Source organism: Myotis nattereri (assembly GCF_964212035.1).
Source record: "Myotis nattereri genome assembly, chromosome: 16".
Lineage (NCBI taxonomy): Eukaryota > Metazoa > Chordata > Mammalia > Chiroptera > Vespertilionidae > Myotis > Myotis nattereri.
The window spans coordinates 9,964,244-9,984,775 of NC_138091.1; the positions used below are offsets into that span (position 1 = coordinate 9,964,244).

The 20,532-nt window shown below is 47.7% G+C and overlaps 1 protein-coding gene across 2 annotated transcripts; it reads left to right on the forward strand.

Annotated features, from left to right (window-relative positions):
* Positions 1-665: 665 nt before the first annotated feature.
* TRIM16 (tripartite motif containing 16) lies at positions 666-19,774 on the forward strand. Of its 2 annotated transcripts, XM_081109954.1 has the most exons (6): positions 666-1,276; positions 7,119-7,214; positions 10,807-11,040; positions 13,677-13,842; positions 14,305-14,400; positions 18,518-19,774. In XM_081109954.1, exons 1-6 carry the CDS (start codon positions 791-793, stop codon positions 19,099-19,101), a joined length of 1,662 nt encoding a protein of 553 aa, XP_080966080.1. In that variant the 5' UTR covers positions 666-790; the 3' UTR covers positions 19,102-19,774. The 2 variants fall into 2 exon arrangements, with proteins under 2 accessions (XP_080966080.1, XP_080966081.1); XM_081109955.1 differs by lacking the exon at positions 10,807-11,040 and having other exon boundaries at positions 757-1,276; positions 18,518-19,755.
* The last annotated feature ends 758 nt before the right edge of the window (positions 19,775-20,532 follow it).

Below are 20,532 nucleotides of genomic sequence, written 5' to 3' on the forward strand. Positions count from 1 at the left end.
AGATTAACAAAACCAGCCAATCCGTGTATTTTATTATGCAGCCCAAGCAAACTTATACAGCGTATCTGGGAACAGACACCTTCTTAAGTGGGCAAAAGGGCTATTTCTTGGCATACACCCCTCTCCAGGACCATAGGGCAGGATGGGAGGTTTGTCTGAATGGAGCTCCTCCCTGACCCCCCTGACCCACACTAAATACCCACCTGAACTGAAACGTGCAAGAAGATGATGTGGAAAAGGTCGGATGTCAGGTGCAGAAGCATGGATCTTGTTCCTGGTTGCCTGTGAGAGGAGAATGGATGAATGTGTCTGCCTTAAGCCTGAAGTCCTTGCATTTTGGATTTCTTTAAAAAACAAAAACCAGAAAAATGTAGCCTGCAAAACCATGTCAAGCAACACAGGCTTCTTACAACAGAGCTCAGGGATATCTAGTCCTTTCCGGAGGAGCCACAGATACACATGCTCTTTGGCTTAGCCTATGGGAACAAATGATTCACATGAGAATTGAAATTTTGGACCAGACCCAAGGAGGGGCCTGTGCCTGTGGGAAGGCACCCTGAGCGGCTGTCCTGAGTGTGAGTAATCTAGCTGCTGTGACACCACCCCAGCTGGCCGCTGTCCAAGCACTGAGCGGAGTAATGACTAACCCAGCTTCCTCTGGGAGGGAGGAAACAGTTAAGATCTTGCAGCAGCTGCAATCACCTGGGCGTGGCTCTCTTGTCTGACTTTGGCTTCAAGGATCCTGGGCCCAGGAGCAGAAGCAGGAAAGCTCTGCCGCAGTGCTTTCCAGATGGCGGAGTTGGACCTGATGGCCCCAGGGCCGCTGCCCGGGATCGCAGCTCACTCCCTGGTCACTCTCAGCCCAGACTCTGGGTCAGCCAGCCCAGCAGAAGAGGACAAGGGCTCCCTGGAGAGCCCCCAGGGAGAGTTGGAGGGGCTGGGCGCTGGCTCCCAGGATGGTGGCGGTGGTGAGGAGGAGATCCTATGTGACTTCTGCCTGGGGGCTCAGAGGGTGAAGGCGGTGAAGTCCTGCCTGACCTGCATGCTGAACTACTGTGAGGAGCACCTGAGGCCGCACCAGGAGAACAGCAAGCTGCACAGCCACCAGCTGACGGAGCCGGTGAAGGATCGGGACCTGCCCACCTGCCCTGCCCACCACAGCCCGCTGGTCGCCTTCTGCCGCCCGGATCGCCAGTGCATCTGCCAGGAGTGTGGCCAGGACCAGCACAGGGGCCATGCCTCAGTCTCCCTGAATGTTGCCCGCAGGGACAAGGAGGCAAGTGCCAGGGTCCACTTGGGAGAGGGAGGTGGGGAGGTGCTGTGCCCGGGAGGGGCTGAGCCACACTGCAGCTCCCAGGGTGCTCACTTCACTTCCGAGCTCTGGGTTCACCTGAGAAGGACATTACCCCAGTAGGCGGCAGCACCCAGTGGCAGTATCTATTTCATTTGGCTTTGAAAACTGAAATAGGTCGCTCTGCCCCATAGAAGTCCTGCTGCCTCTGTTCTGGCTCTGCCTGTGGCTCTCTCCTCATGCTGGCTTGTTTCCTGCTGTTTTTCACGCGGCTGACGTCATTGTTACATGTTTGGATGTGGGGTGCAGAAGCTGTGGGGCTTGGGGCAGAGATGGTCCCTTTTGCCTAGGTCTCTGTGGCAGTCAATGAAATGTAAAGCTTGGCATAAATTCAAGAAAAAAGCATCAAACCTTTCCCCTAATTTCTCTTCTTCCCTCTCCCCAAAACAGGAGACCAGTAGAAAGTGCCCCCCTAGAGGTACCCAGGGTGAAATTCAAGAGCTTGAAAAGGGCTAAGATAACATAGAGTTGGAAACTTACCTCCAGGCACAATGTCAAGGACGCTTGACTCTGGGAAAATACAAGTTCCTTATCAGATAGAGGAATCAGGAGAGATAGAAACACCATACTCATAACCTGTAATTGTATTCACATCAGATAGGAAAACTGTTTCTAGAACAACTAGCCCTAAAGCTGAGAGCCTAGAGTTCTTGGGAATGGGTTTAGCAAATTTGTGTACTTGGTTTCTCAGCCTTGCACTTCCCAGTGAGGAAGTGCAGTTGCTTTTGTCCCACTTTTCCTTGTCTTCGCACTGCTGGCAGTTTCTGCTCTGCTCTCTGCTCACAGGGCAGGCCCATCTTGTCAGTCAGGAGGCTTCTGGGAAGGGTAGTTTACTTGTTAGGCCCCTCCCCCTGCCCTTTCTTAGGCATAGATCCCATTAGTGTTAGTGGGAATTGTTTTGAAAAGCGCTGTAGCCCAGATGCCAGTGAGTCTCCGTTTCCAACTCTGGGAGCCACTCGACAGCGGTTTCTAGAGTTTCCAGTGTCAGGGAAACTCCCTATTTTCATAACCATGAATAGGCTCTGCATGAACAGATAGTCAGGTCAAAGGGAAAAGCTCATATAACTGAGGAAATTAGTCTCTACTGAGCACTGCTACGTGCTGACTGCTCTCCGTGGATTTTCCCATCCAGTCCTCAGATAACTCTATGAGGTGGCGATCTTTTGTCTCCACATTAGTCTAAACTCGCACAGATGACTAAGTCATGGAGAGAGGAGTGTAAGCTCCTGGGAGCCACCCCACTGGAGGAGCCCGAGGGAAGGACCCCAAGATCACAAGATGACAGCCTGAGTTTATTTTGTACTAACAACCTACCGCACATATAGCAGAAATAGTAAGACAAAGTACACTGCTTTTTCCCTTGGGTATATGTCTGGATTTCTTTACACTTTACTGGCAAAGTGGTGTGTGTACATGTTGAAAAGCAGTCTCCACCAAACACTGCAATAGGTTATACAAGAAGGTTCCACCCTCATCCTGCATCTCCATCTCCCTCCCTGGAGGCAAACGCCACCATCTACACTTTCTTCTGTTTTCTTTTTTAAATTTAACTGAAAAAATTTTTAAATCCTCACCTGAGGATATTTTTTTCCATTGCTTTTCAGAGAGAGCGGGAGTGAAGGAGGGAAATGGAGAGAGAGACAGACAGACAGACGGACAGAACTCAAACATCAATGTGAGACATGTCCATTGGTTGCTACTGGCTGACTCCCTCACGCACCCCAGTGGGGGACTTGGAGCAAACCTACAACCCAGGTGTGTGCCCTTGACTGGACAGTGTGTGGGCCAGTGCACTAACCACTGAACACACCAGCTAGGGCCCTTCTGTTTTCTTTAAGGAATGTTCTATGCCTGTAGCAGCATAGACAAAATATGCTTTCTAAATGTAGTGTACACTGATGCATTACAGAGACTTAGGGTAACTGCAATTCTGAGCAAAAAGTTGTGTAGAGCATGTGTGGATCCCCAAATTCAGATACCCTAAGGCAGTGGTTCTCAACCTTCCTAAAGCTGTGACCCTTTAATACAGTTCCTCATGTTGTGGTGACCCCCAACCATAAAATTATTTTCGTTGCTACTTCATAACTGTAATTTTGCTACTGTTATGAATCATAATGTAAATATCTGATATGCAGGATGTATTTTCATTGTTCGCGACCCACAGGTTTGAGAACCGCTGCAAGGGAACTGGTAGGATAAAGTAAAGACAGCTGGGTAGGGGTTCTAGGGAAGGTTTTAGAACTTAAAAGCAATCATGGTGTTCAATGGTGCGACAGCCCCAGACCCCAGATTTTTGGCATTGGCCCCAATTTACAGGCTCGGCTTTCTGGTCTGCCTAACAGAGTTCTTGTCCTGCCCACCCTGGGTCCTTGTTTTCAGCTCAAATAGTCAGTTTACTCTGTAAGTGGCAGCCACGCTCTAGATGGCTTTGCCAAATCTTAGGAGCCAAAAGGTTTCCTGTGAGGGGCCCAAGGTACTAGCCCAGAAGACACAGTACCTCAAAGAGGCTGCAACTGCCAGTAGGATTATTTTGAAAGTTTTATTAGACAAAATTAAATTCCCTTCAGCTGGCCCAAACCTGCTGGCATCACATGCTGAAGGTCACTTTGGATCGTGTTAAGGGCTAATTACTCAAGCAAGCATGTTGTGCGTAGAAAACTGTAAATAGCATGGTCAGCCATGAGGACTCAAAGTAGCCGAAATCCAGCATCAGCGCAGAGCAACTTACATCTCAGTTAACCAAGGGAGCCCTTTCGGAAGCTCCCACAGCCTTTAGCTATCCCAGGGGACAAACGCCGAGTTTGGGGAGTTCTGGGAGTTCTTTGATTATTTGTTCTATTCTGCTAGACTCTTCCTAATGGGGACCTCAGCACTTCCCTTTGCTTCAAACCAGCTTCCCAAAGCCCCTTCACTTCTAAGAGCCTCTGGTCTTACCTCCTCTCCTGCCTGCCCATCTCAGGGGAGCTGTGCAGCGAGGTGTGCTAGGTGCATGCATGGGAAAGTGTGCACTCTCTCTGACTGCTGTCCTGTTTGTTCTGCCCCGGGAAATGCACAAGGTTCTTTCCTGTTTTTCCTCAAGTTTATCACTTATTATGGAGTGCTTCCTCTGGGCAGTGTCCTCATGACTGACCATGCTATTTACCCTGTCTGTCCTTAGGAACAGGAAGCCAAGGTACATTCTGTGGCTCCCCGGAATGCCAAAGGGCTGGGCAACACAGCTGCCACGCGATCGAAGAGGGCGTGGGCGTGGCGCTGAGGTCAGGGCAGGCAGGGTTCTTGAGGGAGGGAAGGCTGATATGGGCCCTGACTCAGATCTCGAATTCCATTAGTGACGGGCCATCGCACTCAACCTCAGCACTGGTTCCAGGAGCTCAGGACTGTGTGCTGCCCGCAGACACAGCCTCCGTGTAGAACAGGAGCCCGGTTTCTGAGAGCCCCGATATCAGTGCATCTCTGGGAAGCAGTGGGCCAGCATTGCTCACAGCCTGTTTGCTGGCATCCGGGAGGCAGTGAGCGAAGGCCTCTCAGGAAAAGAATTTCTCCTAGAAACTTTGAGGAGTGCCTTGGACTCAGTCTTATGTCACTTGTTTTTTTAAACATTCCACCAGGCTGCACGGTATGTCTTTCAAGAGCAGGGAGGATGTCTTATTTCACTGGGCTGGCGTGTGGCCGGTTCTGACTGATGACTGAGGAGTGAAGTCAGGTGGGAACCAAATGCAAACACTCCCGAAGGACCAACATCCTGTGGTGGGAAGTACCAAGGAACGACCACCATCCAGGATGTTCTGCTCTTTTCTCGTGCTCTCTGCTCTTCCCATTTGCATCTCTAATCTGGTTCCTGGCCACGGAGCTCTGGGTGGCCACCTTCTCCCTGTAGATAGAAACGAGGACAATTCTGTGACATAGTCCTGTGGCCCTGCACCAGAGGGATATGAAATGACTTGATGAAGGTTGTACAGGCAGCAACCAGGCCTCCAGACCCCAGATACGTGCACATTTGTCATTGCCCTGCTGAAGCAGGCAGGACTCTGTGCCCTTCAACACTGGGCTGTCTCCGCCATTGACACTGCCGTCCTGCTCGGGCGCCCTGGCCTGAGATGTGTATGGCTGGCAGCGTAGGAAACCCTGAAGCCAGAGTCTGAGCCACCCCATCATTTTCCAGGAGGAGGAACAACTGGAGATACTGGTTTCTCAAAGTGACCCCACCTTTTGTGGTAAACAGGAGTGACTTCTCTTGGGGTGACTCACTCAGAGAGGTCACCATTAGGTTCATAGGAGCCTTTTTCTCCTTTTATGGTGGTTTGCAGAAGTGAGAGAAGTGCCTCCCTGGAGACTCTCTGGGGTCTCCCTGTGGCTCTGGCTCATGCTGGGGCTCACTGCTTCACCACATTCTCACATTGCCAGGGTGTTCTGCTGTATCTGCGTCCACTTTTAAACAGCAGCTCATGTTTCTTCCCCTCCTCTGGGAAAGGTCGTTGTGTAAACCTTTTAGACCAGCAATCGCCAACTGGTGGTCCACTGACCACTGGTGGTCTATGAGGTCTGAAAGGTTGGCGACCGCTGTTTTAGACAGATCAAGATTCCACAATTGCCCCCAAATAGACCCGATCCCCTCCCCCATCCGCACTCCTGGGCATCAGGTCTCAGGTCTCAGGAGTGGGAGGGAGGTCACTGGGGTTCCCTCGGCTCCAAGTCAGCACCCCAGAGCTGAGCAAGCAGTACCTGCCTGCCAAGGCTTCCTCACTGGGAGGCCTGGGTGTCCCCCAGGTTTCAGTGGGAGAAAGGAGAGGCACTTCATTTGTAGCCTCTGAGTCCTATTAGGGCACGATGACTCATGGCTTTGAATGCAGACAACCTATTAAAAGCAAGTACAGCTAAAGCTATTCTTTTTTCTTTTTTGCTGTCTCATGCCCTTGTGGAAGCAGGAAAGTGAGAGGGCCTTGAAAGTTTTCAAAGGCTTATGTTTCATCCCTTGGCACATTTTGTGGCAGGAAGTGCTTAGGGTGTCCCAGGAGATGAAGCTGGGCAGTGGGGTCAAACCGAGGTTCCCAGGTGGGCACTTGCCTCGCTGGTTCACTATACCTGCCTCCAGGAGTGAACAAGAATGCGTGGTGGAAAGCAGCTGTGGCAGCAACAATACTAAGGATACTGATGAAGGTGACGGCATCCCTGGCATTGATGCGGCATTTACAATGCTCCAGCTACTGTGCAAAGTTCTTCTTAACACAGGCTACCTCATTTGACTCTCACAGGAACCCTGCAAATTAGGACTTCACAGGTGAAGAAATGGAGGTCCCGAGGTGTTAAGTAGATTTTTTTCAAAGTCTTAGCTGCCGAGTAGAAAGCCTGGGGTCCCCTCCATCAGCTCCAAGCCCATGCTCCTTGTTAGGTTATTCTGGCCTAGGTCAGATGGCCTGGACTCAACTCCATAGTTCACCTTTCATGTTATCATCTGTAAAATGGAGATAATGACCTTAACCTAATATGGGTGTGGTCAGGTTGATATGAGGTAATCTGTACAACTGCTAAAAATAATGACAAGCCTGCACCATGTATGTGCTCCCCATATGATAGCCAATTCGTGCTGCGTTCAGCACACAGATGACCCTGGGCACCTCCATTTAGGGTGCTTTGGGCTGACTTTGAGAGCAGCTTCCGAGGTCAAACTCTCCTTTCCGTGAAAGTAGGTGGAGAGTGCTATTGCTCCTGGGACCTTCTGTGTGCGTTGGACTCCTTCTTACTTAATGCTGTCCTTTTCTTTTCTTAGGCTGAGCTTCGGAGCACCCAGCTAGACCTGGAGCGGAAACTCAAGTTGAATGAAAATGCCATTGCCAGGCTCCAAGCCAATCATAAATCCGTTTTGGTAAGGCTGGACTGGGTCACCTGTCAGGCTTCAGCACACATCTGGATGCAGCTGCAGGCTCAGCTAGGCCCATCAGGGTTGTAGAACATGGGGCTGCAGGCCCCGGAACTCTTTGGGGTCTCTCAGCAAATGAGAATGATAGGAACGGATGCAGTCAGCTACCCCGCTGAGTGGCAACCTTGCTGTTGGGTTTTTTTATGAAATTAGTTTAAGGCTCAAACTTGGCAAGTGAGTTACTTTTTCATAATATAGAGTAAAAGCAAGACTAGTCCTGTAATTAATTACATTTGTATATTCTTTCTTGAGCAGGAGAAAAGGGTGTGGGGGATTGCAGGGGGTGTTTAGATAGAGCTCCAGAAATTACACATAATCTTTGCTTCTCCACCTGCATGTGTGTCACTAGTCCCATGTCTTGGCAGACAGAAAAGAGAGTTGAAAACTGCTCGTTAGTGGATGGTAGTAGTTAAGGTCAATGGTGTGCAGGCGACTTAGTGTTAGTCTCTCTGGTTTTATGACCACTTTGCATATAAACTGTGTGTAGACCCAAGCAGTCCCACAAATGTTTCTCATTAGTGGCAAACCAGTAACCACTACTCAGAAGGGAACTCAGTACCCCTACCCTGTGGCAGTGAATCAGCAGCAGCGTCTTTGTATAACAAGAATTATTGTATCCCATCCATCTATCCATCCACTCATCCATCCATCCACCCATCCATCCATCCACTCATCCACTCACCCATCCATCCATCCATCCATCCATCCATCCATCCATCCATCCATCCACTCATCCATTCATCCATCCACTCATCCATCCATCCATCCATCCATCCATCCATCCATCCATCCATCCATCCACTCATCCATTCATCCATCCACTCATCCATCCATCCATCCATCCATCCATCCATCCATCCATCCATCTATCCATCCACTCATCCATTCATCCATCCACTCATCCATCCATCCATCCATCCATCCATCCATCCATCCATCTATCCACTCATCCACTCACCCATCCATTAACTCATCCATGCATCCCTCCCTCCATCTACCCACTCATATGTAATGCATGTATTCATTTCAACTTAATTTCCTCCTCCTTAGTGTTTACAACTAACTAGCTCCTGAAGGGTAAACACCTCTTTCTTACCCACATAATCAAATGAAAACAAGAAAAACAATTGCCCATTTGAAGCCTTATAAACCTTCAGAGATTGTTGATTTCCAGGCTTGGCATAATCTGGACAATCACACAGAGCACCTTGCCTTTTTCTGAAATGTTCTTTCATTTTCAGACACTTATATCCCTACCCAGCTCTCTTCTTAATTGCATGGTAACTGGGAGAGGTAGTTATCACCAGGTCACCATGTATGAGGGACATGGAGACAGAGATATGATAAGACTTGCCTGAGGCCTCCAGACTGATGGAACAGGTGAACCTGGGACTGTTGATCCCTTGACCTAAGAATGAGTCAGGACATTGGCAGACATGTGCACCATCCTCTTTACACCATCACCTTTGGCACTTTGATGTTTGTGGCCCCTCCTTTCCATCATTTTATCCGTCATCCTTTGGGCAGTAAATTAAATCCTTCACACATTCCATTTACATGCAAGGAAGAAGTACTTCTCCAAGGGAACGTTTAGGAGTGAGAGGCTACACATAATAGCGGAAGAACGAATCCACCAGCATCATTTGGGGCCTCCTGTCTACAGCTCCTTCTCAGGAGGACCCCTCTAGGGAGGGGGGATTTGGACCCTGAGGTTGTCTTTAGTTTTATGCCTCTGAGCTTCATGCAATCATGCTTCTATGAGGAACCTACATGTCATCATTATAGGGAGTAAGTGGATTCCTCTCCTTTCCCACAACATCCCAGGCCAAACCAACCTTGTCTTGCTAAGGCAACAGGAAAGCAAACATCTGGCCGGAAGGACTGAAAATTATGGACTCTCTTCCTGAAGAAGAATCAGAAACCAGCCGTGTACAGCTCAAGAGTGACCCAGCTTGTTAGGACCAACAGGAATTTCTTTTTTTCCTGTTCATGTAGTTATTCCCTTCTTTTCCTCATAATAACCCCTTGCCCTCATCCTGTAATTGGGACACTGTTTGGGTTTCTGCCGGAATTGGTGTTCTCTGAGCTGCAATTCTTTTTAATTCCAAATAAATGCTTGTTGCCTCTGAGGAAAGAGTGAAAATAGGAAATATATAAAATGAAGTCACTTTCACAAAGCTGATAACATTATTAACATTATGGAGGCTGAGGCATGAGGCAAGACTCTAATCTTGTCCTAACTATCCTGGGAACTTAAACTTTCTGAACTTTCCAGTCCTGTGTCAATGCCTGGATCCCCATCTGCATACACCAGACCTCCAGGAACCCCAATTTCCTCCTGAAAGGCTCACATACCCAGGCCACCTGATATCCAAGTGACATTCATTATACAGACCACTGTATGTGGCCAGATCTCCTGGGACCCATATCCTAGGTTACTTGGCATCCAGCACCCAGACCACCTAGAACAGCCGTGGGTAAACTACGGCCCGCGGGCCGGATCCGGTCTGTTTGAAATGAATAAAACTAAAAAAAAAAAAGACCGTACCCTTTTATGTAATGATGTTTACTTTGAATTTATATTAGTTCACACAAACACTCCATCCATGCTTTTGTTCCGGCCCTCCGGTCCAGTTTAAGAACCCATTGTGGCCCTCGAGTCAGAAAGTTTGCCCACCCCTGACCTAGAATCTAGTTCTAGGGCTAGGAGTGTAGGGCTCATTATTCATGAGAATGCAATATTTTTACTATATTTTAAGAAATCTTAACTAGAATGAAAAAGAACTTTTTACTAGAAGAACTGAAGGCACCAGTACTTAAGAAGTACCAAAGAGAAGCGGAAACCATCCACAACTTGGATGGATATTGTAAATGTGAGACTGACTGAAGGAAGGCATTTATAAGATGTTCACCTGTGAAAGGTGGATGGATAGATGTCCCACATGCACAGTGCCATGTGACAGCTATCACTCTGAGTTTGTTTATCTGTTATTTGAATGTGGCACTCACTCTGCACCAAACACACCCTAAGCATTTCATGCCTGGCAGGATGCCATAAACTTACTTATGCTTTTGGCACTGATGGCCTCAGTGGGCTGTTTAAACAGATATAACCAAATGCTATGAAAGCTAATTCATGCTACAAATTTGTACAAAGATGCCAAAATAATAGTTTAACTACAATAAATACAACTGTAAAACACACTGAACTCTTGAGTTACCCTGGTAGAGAAATTGATTTCAGAACTTTGAATAGCAGCCCAACTGTCAGAGCCAGAAGGCGTCTGGCACACGTACAGTTCACTCTCTCATCCAGTGGATGAGAGCCTAAGTGAATGACGGGTACACAAGTCCTTTTACATGCTGAGAGTATCTCTTTTCATAACCCAGGGTTCATATGAGAATGAAGCCTCCTTTTACAATAGAAAATTGTTCCTTAATCTGCTTATCAGGTTTACATTTCGGTGTGTTTAGCTTCGATAACGGTGGACACCTTGCTAACAGGTTCTTCTCTGTGTCCCCCTCCCCGCCCGGCCAGGTGTCAGTGTCAGAGGTGAAGATGGTGGCTGAGGAGCAGTTTGGGGAGCTCCTTGCAGCCGTGAGGAAGGCCCAGGCTGATGTGATGCTCTTCCTGGAGGAGAAAGAGCAAGCCGCTCTGAGCCAGGCCAATGGCATCAAGACACACCTGGAGCACAGCAGCGCAGAGATGGAGAAGAGCAGGCAGGAGCTGGGGAGGATCGCTGCCATCAGCAACACTGTGCTGTTCCTGGAGGTACAGTCTGGGTGGGGACAGAGGTGTCCACACAGGACCACCAGGAGTGAACTGGCAGATGTGGGGATGGAGCTGCCCTCTGATCAGTGGGAGCAAGGGGGGCATAGAGGTCTTAATTCAGCATAGCACAGGAGAACAGGCAGGGCAGGGGAAACTTCACAGAGTAGGAAGCTAGAACCAGTCAGGGAAGATGACTACTGCTCAGAAGAATGATTCAGAGGTTTGAGAAAGCATGTATGCAGGCAGAGGTTTGAGAAAGCATGTATGCAGGCAGAGGTTTGAGAAAGCATGTATGCAGAGAGAGGTTTGAGAAAGCATGTATGCAGGCAGGAAGGTTTGAGAAAGCATGTATGCAGGCAGGGAGGTTTGAGAAAGCATGTATGCAGGCCGAGGTTTGAGAAAGCATGTATGCAGGGAGAGGTTTGAGAAAGCATGTTTGCAGGCAGAGGTTTGAGAAAGCATGTATGCAGGCAGGGTGGTTTGAGAAAGCATGTATGCAGGCAGGGCGGTTTGAGAAAGCATGTATGCAGGCAGAGGTTTGAGAAAGCATGTATGCAGGCAGAGGTTTGAGAAAGCATGTATGCAGGCAGGGTGGTTTGAGAAAGCATGTATGCAGGCAGAGGTTTGAGAAAGCATGTATGCAGGCAGAGGTTTGAGAAAGCATGTATGCAGGCAGGGTGGTTTGAGAAAGCATGTATGCAGGCAGAGGTTTGAGAAAGCATGTATGCAGGCAGAGGTTTGAGAAAGCATGTATGCAGGCAGAGGTTTGAGAAAGCATGTATGCAGGCAGGGTGGTTTGAGAAAACTTGTATGCAGGCAGAGGTTTGAGAAAGCATGTATGCAGGCAGGGCGGTTTGAGAAAGCATGTATGCAGGCAGGGCGGTTTGAGAAAGCATGTATGCAGGCAGGGCGGTTTGAGAAAGCATGCTGATTTGGGGGATTAGGTGCCTTCCCAGAGATGGGAGAGGAGCCTGGCCAGGCCTGGCAGGCACCTGGCTGTGAGAGAACTTTGCTCTTCATCAGGGAATCACAGAAGCGGTGGAGGACTTCAGGTGGGGGAGGGATGAACTGAGAGGAGTGTGCTTTCGAACCACTGTGATGTGGTGAGGCCGGCCTGGCAGGGTGAGGCTGGAGGCCTGTTACATGTGCGGGGATTGAGGAAGGTCCCATGAGGAGAGACTTTCATTGCAGTGCACAGTATGCAGGGCACAGGCCATTAGAGCGAGACGGAGCCCCTGTGCTATTGCAGAGGAGGATCACTTGGTTGGGCGTAAATTCTGTCATCTTGGATCTAAGTAGCTGTGTAGTTTTTAGCAAGTCACTTAACTTCCCAAATTCCTCACTTATCAAAGGATCAGAGCAGAGTACATAATTAGTTCCTTTAGATCCAATATCCCTAAATAAAGATAATTTTTCCCTGTTGCATTTTTTAAAAAGTTCCCTTCTAGTTACAACAAATATAAATGTTTACTGTGTGAAAACCAGAAAAATATGAAGGAAAATAATCGCCCATACTCACACCACCCAGATAACCATAGTTAACCTTGTAATGAGTGAGAGAAAGAGAAGCAAAGACAAAAATATGGATGGAATGTCTTTTTGTTAGTTCTTTGCTTTCCAATATCAAAACATGAAGAGACTATGATTCAAAATTGACCTTCATGTCACGAGTTTCTCCAAAGAGAATATACACAATTTCTTTTCATTTTCCTTTTATAACTTTAACATAAGAACTTTAATATGCACAAAGTATCTTAGATAAGTTAACTTAATTTGGGTAAAAATAATTTCCTTTTCCCCAAATTGCTAGCCAGCTGACATGACAACAGCTATTGGATAACCTGTCCTTTCCCTGCTGGCTACTGTTATCATGTGTGGTTCAAAATCTATATACAGTGTTTCAATGTTCTTCTACCTTTCTCTCTATCAGCTCTCTGGTTTGGACTGTTTCTTCTTTCTCACTGATTTATCTTACCGTTTTGGTACAACTGCTTCCATCACTAAGTTTTACGCTGTACCCAGTCTGCTCTTCAATGCTTCAATTACGTTTGAGTTTGGATAATGTGTTACGTCTGAAAGCAACATTTCCTGATCATCACGTTGTTTTGAAGCATCACTGATTTAATGTGATTATCTCTGTAGAAGCACTTTTCAAACTCCGAATCACAGTACAAGAATGAGCGGGAATCGTGAACTCAGGCAGGGAGAGAGCAGCCAGCATTCCTGTCTGAGGTCTTATCCCTGCACCTCTGAGCGCCATACAGGTTCCTCCATTCCCCACTGTGGCTTATGTCCAAATTATTTTTAAAAGTCCTGAGGGTGTGAGCGTAGCAGGAATATCATTTCCTTTGGCTGTTGGCATTAAATGTCTTCTTGGCTCCAGTCTGGGCTGTGTATTGGAGCTGCTCATGGGCTTCTAGTACCTCTTGATTTTTAAAAACCCACTTTCCCAGCTTAAAAAATAAATGGTTTCTGTGTTGCTAGCCCCTGAGACGAATGCACGTCTGACATACTTCCTTTGTGAGGTGCACATTGCCATCCACCCATTTTACAGCAGCAAAGGGGGACAGGATGAGGAGAGCAGCCAGTTAAGGAAACACAGAAACCAGGGCAACGCCGTGCTTCCCTCCCTGCAGGAGTACTGCAAGTTTAAGAACGCCGAGGACAGTGCCTTCCCTAGCGTTTACATAGGACTCAAGGACAAGCTCTCGGGCATCCGCAAGGTCATCACGGACTCCACTGCGCACCTAGTCCAGTTGCTGCACAACTATAAGGAAAAGCTCCAGGAGTTCGCGAAGGACGGTGAGAAACTTCCTGTGGGCTGTGGTGTGTGTCTCTCAGAGTGGCTGATGGGGAAGGTGAGAGAGAGCGCCGGGGGAGGAGGAGAAATCAGCGGGACGTCTCATTTTCAAAGCCATCCTTTGGCCAGACTGTGTTCCTAATGGACAGGTCTTGATTTCATTTTACAATTGAGACCCAGGTAAAGTGGGCTAGTCACATCATGCCATTGGCTGACATTTCTCTGTCTCTCAGATTGCTAACGCCTGTGCTTTTAAGTGAACTACAGGCCAGTCTGACATCTTTTTCAGGTTATTTTGCTTCATGAGAGAAATGTGGTCCAGTGAGCATGGTTCTCTGAGACGTGATGAGGCTTCAGCCCCATCTCCCTCCAGGAAACCTGGGGAAGGGTGGCTGGGAAGACCTGCTTCTGAGTTCTCCTGAACACCCGGACAGGTGTGCATTCACAACTCTCTGACTTTCTAGAGGAATATGACATCAGGACGCAAGTGTCAGCTGTGGTCGAGCGCAAGTATCGGACCTCAAAACCTGAGCCCAGCACCAGGCAACAGTTCCTCCAATGTAAGTGTGAGCAGCTCTCTTCCTGGTTATCGATGTCAGTGCCGTGCTCTGCTGAAGCAGGAACGCCTTCTCTCACAGAGGTTTCAGCTTCTTGCAATCTTTGGTCTATCTCTAAATGGTACACTTTGAAAAATTTAATTACAATTGTTTTTACCTTTTCACTTCGAAACAATTTCAAACTTAAAAAAAAAATTGCAAAAATAGGACAAAGAATTCCCATGTACTTTTTATCCAGCGTTTCCAAATGTTAACACTTTATATAACTTCAGTACATTGATCAAAACCAGGGAATAAACATTGTGGCTACAGTGATACTAACTGTTCTATAAAATGTATTCCCGCCTCACCAAGTGTTCTAACCAATGTCCTTTTTTTTTTTAACCTAAAGTCCAATCCAGGATCACAGGTGTTTGTTTCGATGCTTCCTTAGACTCCCCCAACCTGGGTCTGGTCCAGTCATGGGCAAACTACGGCCCGCGGGCCGGATCCGGCCCGTTCGGCTGTTCTATCCGGCCCGCGGAGCCGAAAGAGCGGAGGGTTCTCTTGCTCTCCCCTCCGCTCCTTCACCAGCAGCAGTGTTAACATGGCAACGTAGGGAAACACGGCCGCAGCTCCTTCTTCTGAGTCCAGTTTAAGAACCCATTGTGGCCCTCGAGTCAAAAAGTTTGCCCACCCCTGGTCTGGTCCCTCAGTCCTTCTTTGTCTTTCGCGACCTTGGCACTTTTGTACAGCCTTGTTGATACCAAATGGTTCCCCATGAAGTCTGGCTTGGCCAGGATTGCATAACACATTGTCCTGTCATGATGTGGTATTGACCTGCTCTGTTAGCATCATTACAACACTGCACTGCCAATCGACACTTCATGATGGTTAACAAGCCCATGAGGCTTCATCTCCTAGTAGAGGAAGGACTGCATCTGCATGTGAAGGCTCGTTTTGGTGACATGGCTAATTCATCTTTTTGGAATACGCCATTGAACTCTGCTTCTTATTATTTTTGGGGGTGACCCCTGGATGACCAACTCCTGGGCCCCTTTTTCTCCAGTTATCACATGCAGCTTCAGGTTCTGATGCCTGCCTCCTACTCCTGCCACAGCTCTGACTTTTCCCAGGATCTCTTGGTTTCCACACCGTTTCTATGGTTTATTCTTGCCTTCTCCTGGCAGAAGAACATCTGTATTTTACAAACAGATATGATTAATACAAGAAGCCAAATACCCTTCATTCTTAACATTAAAACAAAAATGACACATATCCTATTATAATCTATTTTCTTTTGCATGACAAATATTTCTGTACACCCAATATTAACTATTTCTATGTGAGTGTTGTTATGAACCTTTAACTTTTGTAGACTCAGATGTTTCACTTTTCAAAGTTCTGGGGCTCAAATTGCCACCTTGACCAGTTGGAGCCACTTGTACTCTGGCCTCTTTCTCTTTTAAACATTGGCATTCTGCCTTTGATATCCTTAGAAGTATCATTGCTTTTAGGGCTATTCCAGACCCATTCTGGCTTTCTTGTCCCAAGACATAGAATCACCTACCCTCCAGGGAGTCCTTCATCCCCTTAAATGAGAGGAACATCTTTGTCCAATATCTGGATGCCAAGGATTGCCCAAGGAGTTGGTGGTGGGTAAGAGCGATACTGCGGATACTGTTGGGGCCACTTTTAGTAACAGCTGCAGACTATATGCCTTTGATGGTCCTCAGTTTACACTCATTTTTGCCTTTAATTTCCTGCACTGCTGTGTCCTTTATTCCAGGATGTAGTCTCATTGACTACTAAGAATTCCTCTTACCAAAGGAATTGGGAAAACTCCGAGTTAAACTGAGAACTTTTTAAGTTAATGGATTTTAAAATAGCCTTTAATATGTGCATTCATTTGGCAAGTATATACTGCGCATCTTCTCTGAGCTAGAATCCCAGGAGAGAGTCCCACATAAAATGTGCCTCTTACAGATAAGGAGAACGAGCATGAAACAAACAAATTATTACACATTGTGATGAGCACCATGAAGTTTAAAAAAGCCAGAGTGCTCAGTGATGGGAGTGATTCGGATCAGGGAGTCACAGGGAGCCTCTTTAAGGACAGGAATCTCAGCCGCAACCTGGAAGGATCAGTAGGAATCCTCGGACCCGGCTGGGGCAGCAATGACATCATGGAAGGAATGGCCTGTGCTAAAGTCCTTAAGGGGGTTCAGTATTAGGTGGGTCTGAGATCAGTGGAGAGGGCAGTTGACAAGGCTAGAGACACAGCCAAGGACCCATCATGCAGGGCCAGGTAGGTCAGGGCGAGGGGTCACTGCTTTATCCTAAGACAGTGATGGCGAACCTATGACACGCGTGTCAGAGGTGACATGCGAACTCATTTTTTTGGTTGATTTTTCTTTCTTAAATGGCATTTAAATATATAAAATAAATATCAAAAATGTAAGTCTTTGTTTTGCTATGGTTGCAAATCTCAAAAAATTTCTATATGTGACACTGCACCAGAGTTAACTAAGGGTTTTTCAAAATGCTGACACGCCGAGCTCAAAAGGTTCGCCATCACTGTCCTAAGAGCAAGGGGCACCACCTAAGGGCTATAAGCTGGGGGACATGATTCACCTTGACCTACATCCTGAAACAAACACTGTGGCTCCATCCTGGGGAAGATATGAGAGGCGGGGGCATGGGAGAGCAATTTGACTAGCAAGGAGCCTGTAGTCATAGTCTGGGCAAGATCCATGGAGGGTGTGTGTGAAGCAGTGCCTTGGAGAGAAGTGGGTGACATCCAAAGGGTTTGCTGATGGCTGTGTGTGTAAGGAGGGCCAAAGTGGGTGTGAGGATGAGAGCAAAAGGAATGTTGCAAATAACTTTAGTGAGATTTGAGCAACTGGGTGCATGGAGGTGCTATCATTTTCTGGGACTGGGAAGAGATGTGTGGGGATTGTTTAAGAGTTCACCAGGCTAAATATTGGTCAGATATTAACTCCCCCCCCAACCTCCCCCACACAAATAATGGATAAAATGTGCCAACACTTGGTAGAATTGTGCCTGGTTTTTAGCACATATTTGTTGAAAGAATTAATAAGTGAATCTATGGATTTTATTTCTTGATTCAATTCAGCAAATAATAAGGAAATGCCAAGCAATTCAAGCTTCAGAAAGAAAGGAAGTGGAGTGACTTATTGAAAAGGATCTGGGACCACTTCCAACATGTGTGTGCATAGGTTTCTCAAACAAGCAGTTCTCTGAGACACCAGCTGGGTGAGCTATAATTTAATTCAATTCTGACACTATCTACCCAGAGATGGTGTCAGATCCCACCGACTAAGGGCTCAGTCCCATGAAATTGCTCCTACCCCACTTCAGATGCTGTTCACAAATAATAGGTTACCCACAACTTCTATACAATTTGGCTACAAATTGTAGGTTCCCATGACCTCTCCTTGGTTGGATTAATTTGCTGTAGCAGCTCACAGATCTCTTTATTATAGGACATGATAGTGGACATAGGTGTACAGCCAGGTGAAGAGCTACAGATGGTGAGGTCTGGGAGCGTCCGGAGCTCAGGAGCTTCTGTCCCATGGAGTTGGGGTGCGTCACCTTCCAGGGTGGATATGTTTACCCACATGGAAGCTCTTCGCCTACTAATGGGATTTTTAAATGGAGCATCCTCATGTAGGCACGATCAAGTCACTCCATTTCCTGCCCCGCTCCCTTCTTTGGAGAAGTGGGGGCGGTACTGAAAATTCCAACCTTCTAATCATGGCTTGGTCTCTGCCCCATCCAGGAGCCATCCAGAGGCCCACCCCCGTCACCTCGTTAGAACAAAAGTCAGTCCTATCACCCAGGAAACTACAAGGGTTTCAGGAGCTCTGTGCCGGCAAGGAGGGGGTGGGGGTGGGGGGCAGGGACCAAGCATGTACTTCTTATTAAAAATCACAATATCACATCGTATTCCATTTTCTGGTTTGCTAACCACAGGGCAGGCACTTTCTTCCAGGGTTCAGAGCAGCCTGGGTAAGCCGAACAGAGAGATGGGTGTATTCTCATACTCCGGAGGATGGTCAGGTTTGAGGTGTTCTATTGGCTTTCTGACCTACTCTCCCTGACTTCCGTATCTCCTTAGATGCCTGTGATATCGCGTTTGACCCTGACACGGCACACAGGTATCTCCGGCTGCAGGAGGACAACCGCAAAGTCACCAACACTACGCCCTGGGAGCATCCCTACCCAGACCTCCCCAGCAGGTTCCTGCACTGGCGGCAGGTGCTGTCCCAGCAGAGCCTGTACCTGCACAGGTACTACTTCGAGATCGAGATCTCTGGGGCAGGAACCTACGTCGGCCTGACCTGCAAAGGCATTGACCGGAAAGGGGAGGAGCGCAACAGCTGTATTTCAGGAAACAACTTCTCCTGGAGCCTGCACTGGAACGGGAAGGAGTTCTCGGCCTGGCACAGCGACACGGAGACCCCGCTTAAAGCCGGCCCTTTCCGGAGGCTGGGCATCTACATCAACTTCCCGGGAGGGATGCTCTCCTTCTATGGTGTGGAGTCCGATGCCATGACTCTGGTTCACAGGTTTGACTGCAACTTTTCGGAGCCAGTCTACCCAGCCTTCTGGCTTTCCAAGAAGGAAGACACCATCCGCATTGTGGATCTGGGAGAGGAGCCTGAGAAGCCGGCACAGGCCTCAGTGGAGGCTGCTCCATAGACGCTGCATCCACATTCCAAACTGTTTGCTAACCGCAGGGCAGCAGCTTGCCCTCCGGGGGCAGAAATCTCTGCCAGGGGTCTCTGGCTTGAGAACTATGTGGGTCTGTGAATGAGGACCAGAGTCGCTGGCTTCTCCCTTCTGCTCTATGCTGTGCTGGTCTTGGAGTTTGTAGTCCTATTCAGGTGAAAGTCCTTTCTGAGTGATACTCGAGTCTCCAGTCTTTGCGTGACATGCTCCTGTCTGCTCAGGTGAGCGGCACATTGTACCTATAACTGGTAACCAGGAATCTTCAGGGAGATAAAAAAAAAAAAAAATCACAGAATAATCGCAATAAATTGCTAACTTTATCACGCATTTCCTGGGTCTCAGACACTGTTTTGAGTGCTTCCTGTGCATCAACCCAGTGGCTCTCATATTCCAATCCCATGGGTGGATGCTCATATCAGCCCCAATTTGAAGATGGGAAACTATGGTCCAGGGGGGATAGTTAACTTGCTCAAGGTCACTGCGGTCACATGGTGAGTAGGTGACAGAGCTGGGGTTCAGACTTGAAGGGGTCACATTAAACTTTTAACCACTATACCGCGCTGCCTTCCTCACTAGATCATGGGTGTTGTGTACAAGGGAATAAACTACATGATGACCTGTTTACATGGCAACAGAGCATCCGAAACCCTCCTCTCAGCGTTTGCAAATCTCTCTGCAGCCCCCACCTCTGACGGGACTCTAGCTGTGCTGTAGCAGACGGCTCACTCGTGCGTTTTGGGGACAGCAAGGGTGATAAGAAGTGTGTTAGTGTATCCAAGTCTGAGACGCCCATGACTCTGGGCAAGGGTCTCATTCCTCTCTTCTGAAGTCACCTGGAGTATGTGGACTTGTGATTTCTCTTTCAAAGGACAGTTCTTCACATATTTAAGGGTGGTTCTCACAACACACCCTCCCAGGAAATTCTTCACACTGTATTCCTCACTTTTCTTGTTTTTACATTTTATTTACCATTTTCCTTCATGGTTTCCAGGTCTTTCACTCCCCTAGCCATTTCACCCTCCTTTCCACAGATGTGGAAATCCATAAGATTTATGGGGAACATTCACTTTTTTTTTTTTATTTAGGCAAATGACAAACTATTTTTAAATGAGTTTCTGAGAATATAACTGAAAGTCCCTGTAGAAAATGTAAATTCTGGTTCTGTGTCAAAGCAAACGTGTTCACCCAGCTGCTGATCCCCTGGGAAAGAGGTAGGTGAGAAAAGCAAACAAAAATGTGATATTGTGATTTATAATAAGAAATACGTACTTGGTCTCTGCCACCCCCCCCACCCACACCCCCACCCCCACCGCCCCTGTTCCTGGCACAGAGCTCCTGAAACCCTTGTAATTTCCTAAGTGATAAGAGCAGGAAGAGCATCTCTTGTTCTCTATGTCTTGC

What these genes read in the sequence shown, in the direction of transcription:
- TRIM16 (XM_081109954.1), top strand. Translation starts at nt 791, where the DNA reads ATGGCGGAGTTGGACCTGATGGCCCCAGGGCCGCTGCCCGGGATCGCA. An exon ending in ACACTGTGCTGTTCCTGGAG is followed by an intron (nt 11,041 to 13,676) that starts GTACAGTCTGGG and finishes CCCTCCCTGCAG; the next exon opens with GAGTACTGCAAGTTTAAGAA. An exon ending in CAGGCAACAGTTCCTCCAAT is followed by an intron (nt 14,401 to 18,517) that starts GTAAGTGTGAGC and finishes GTATCTCCTTAG; the next exon opens with ATGCCTGTGATATCGCGTTT.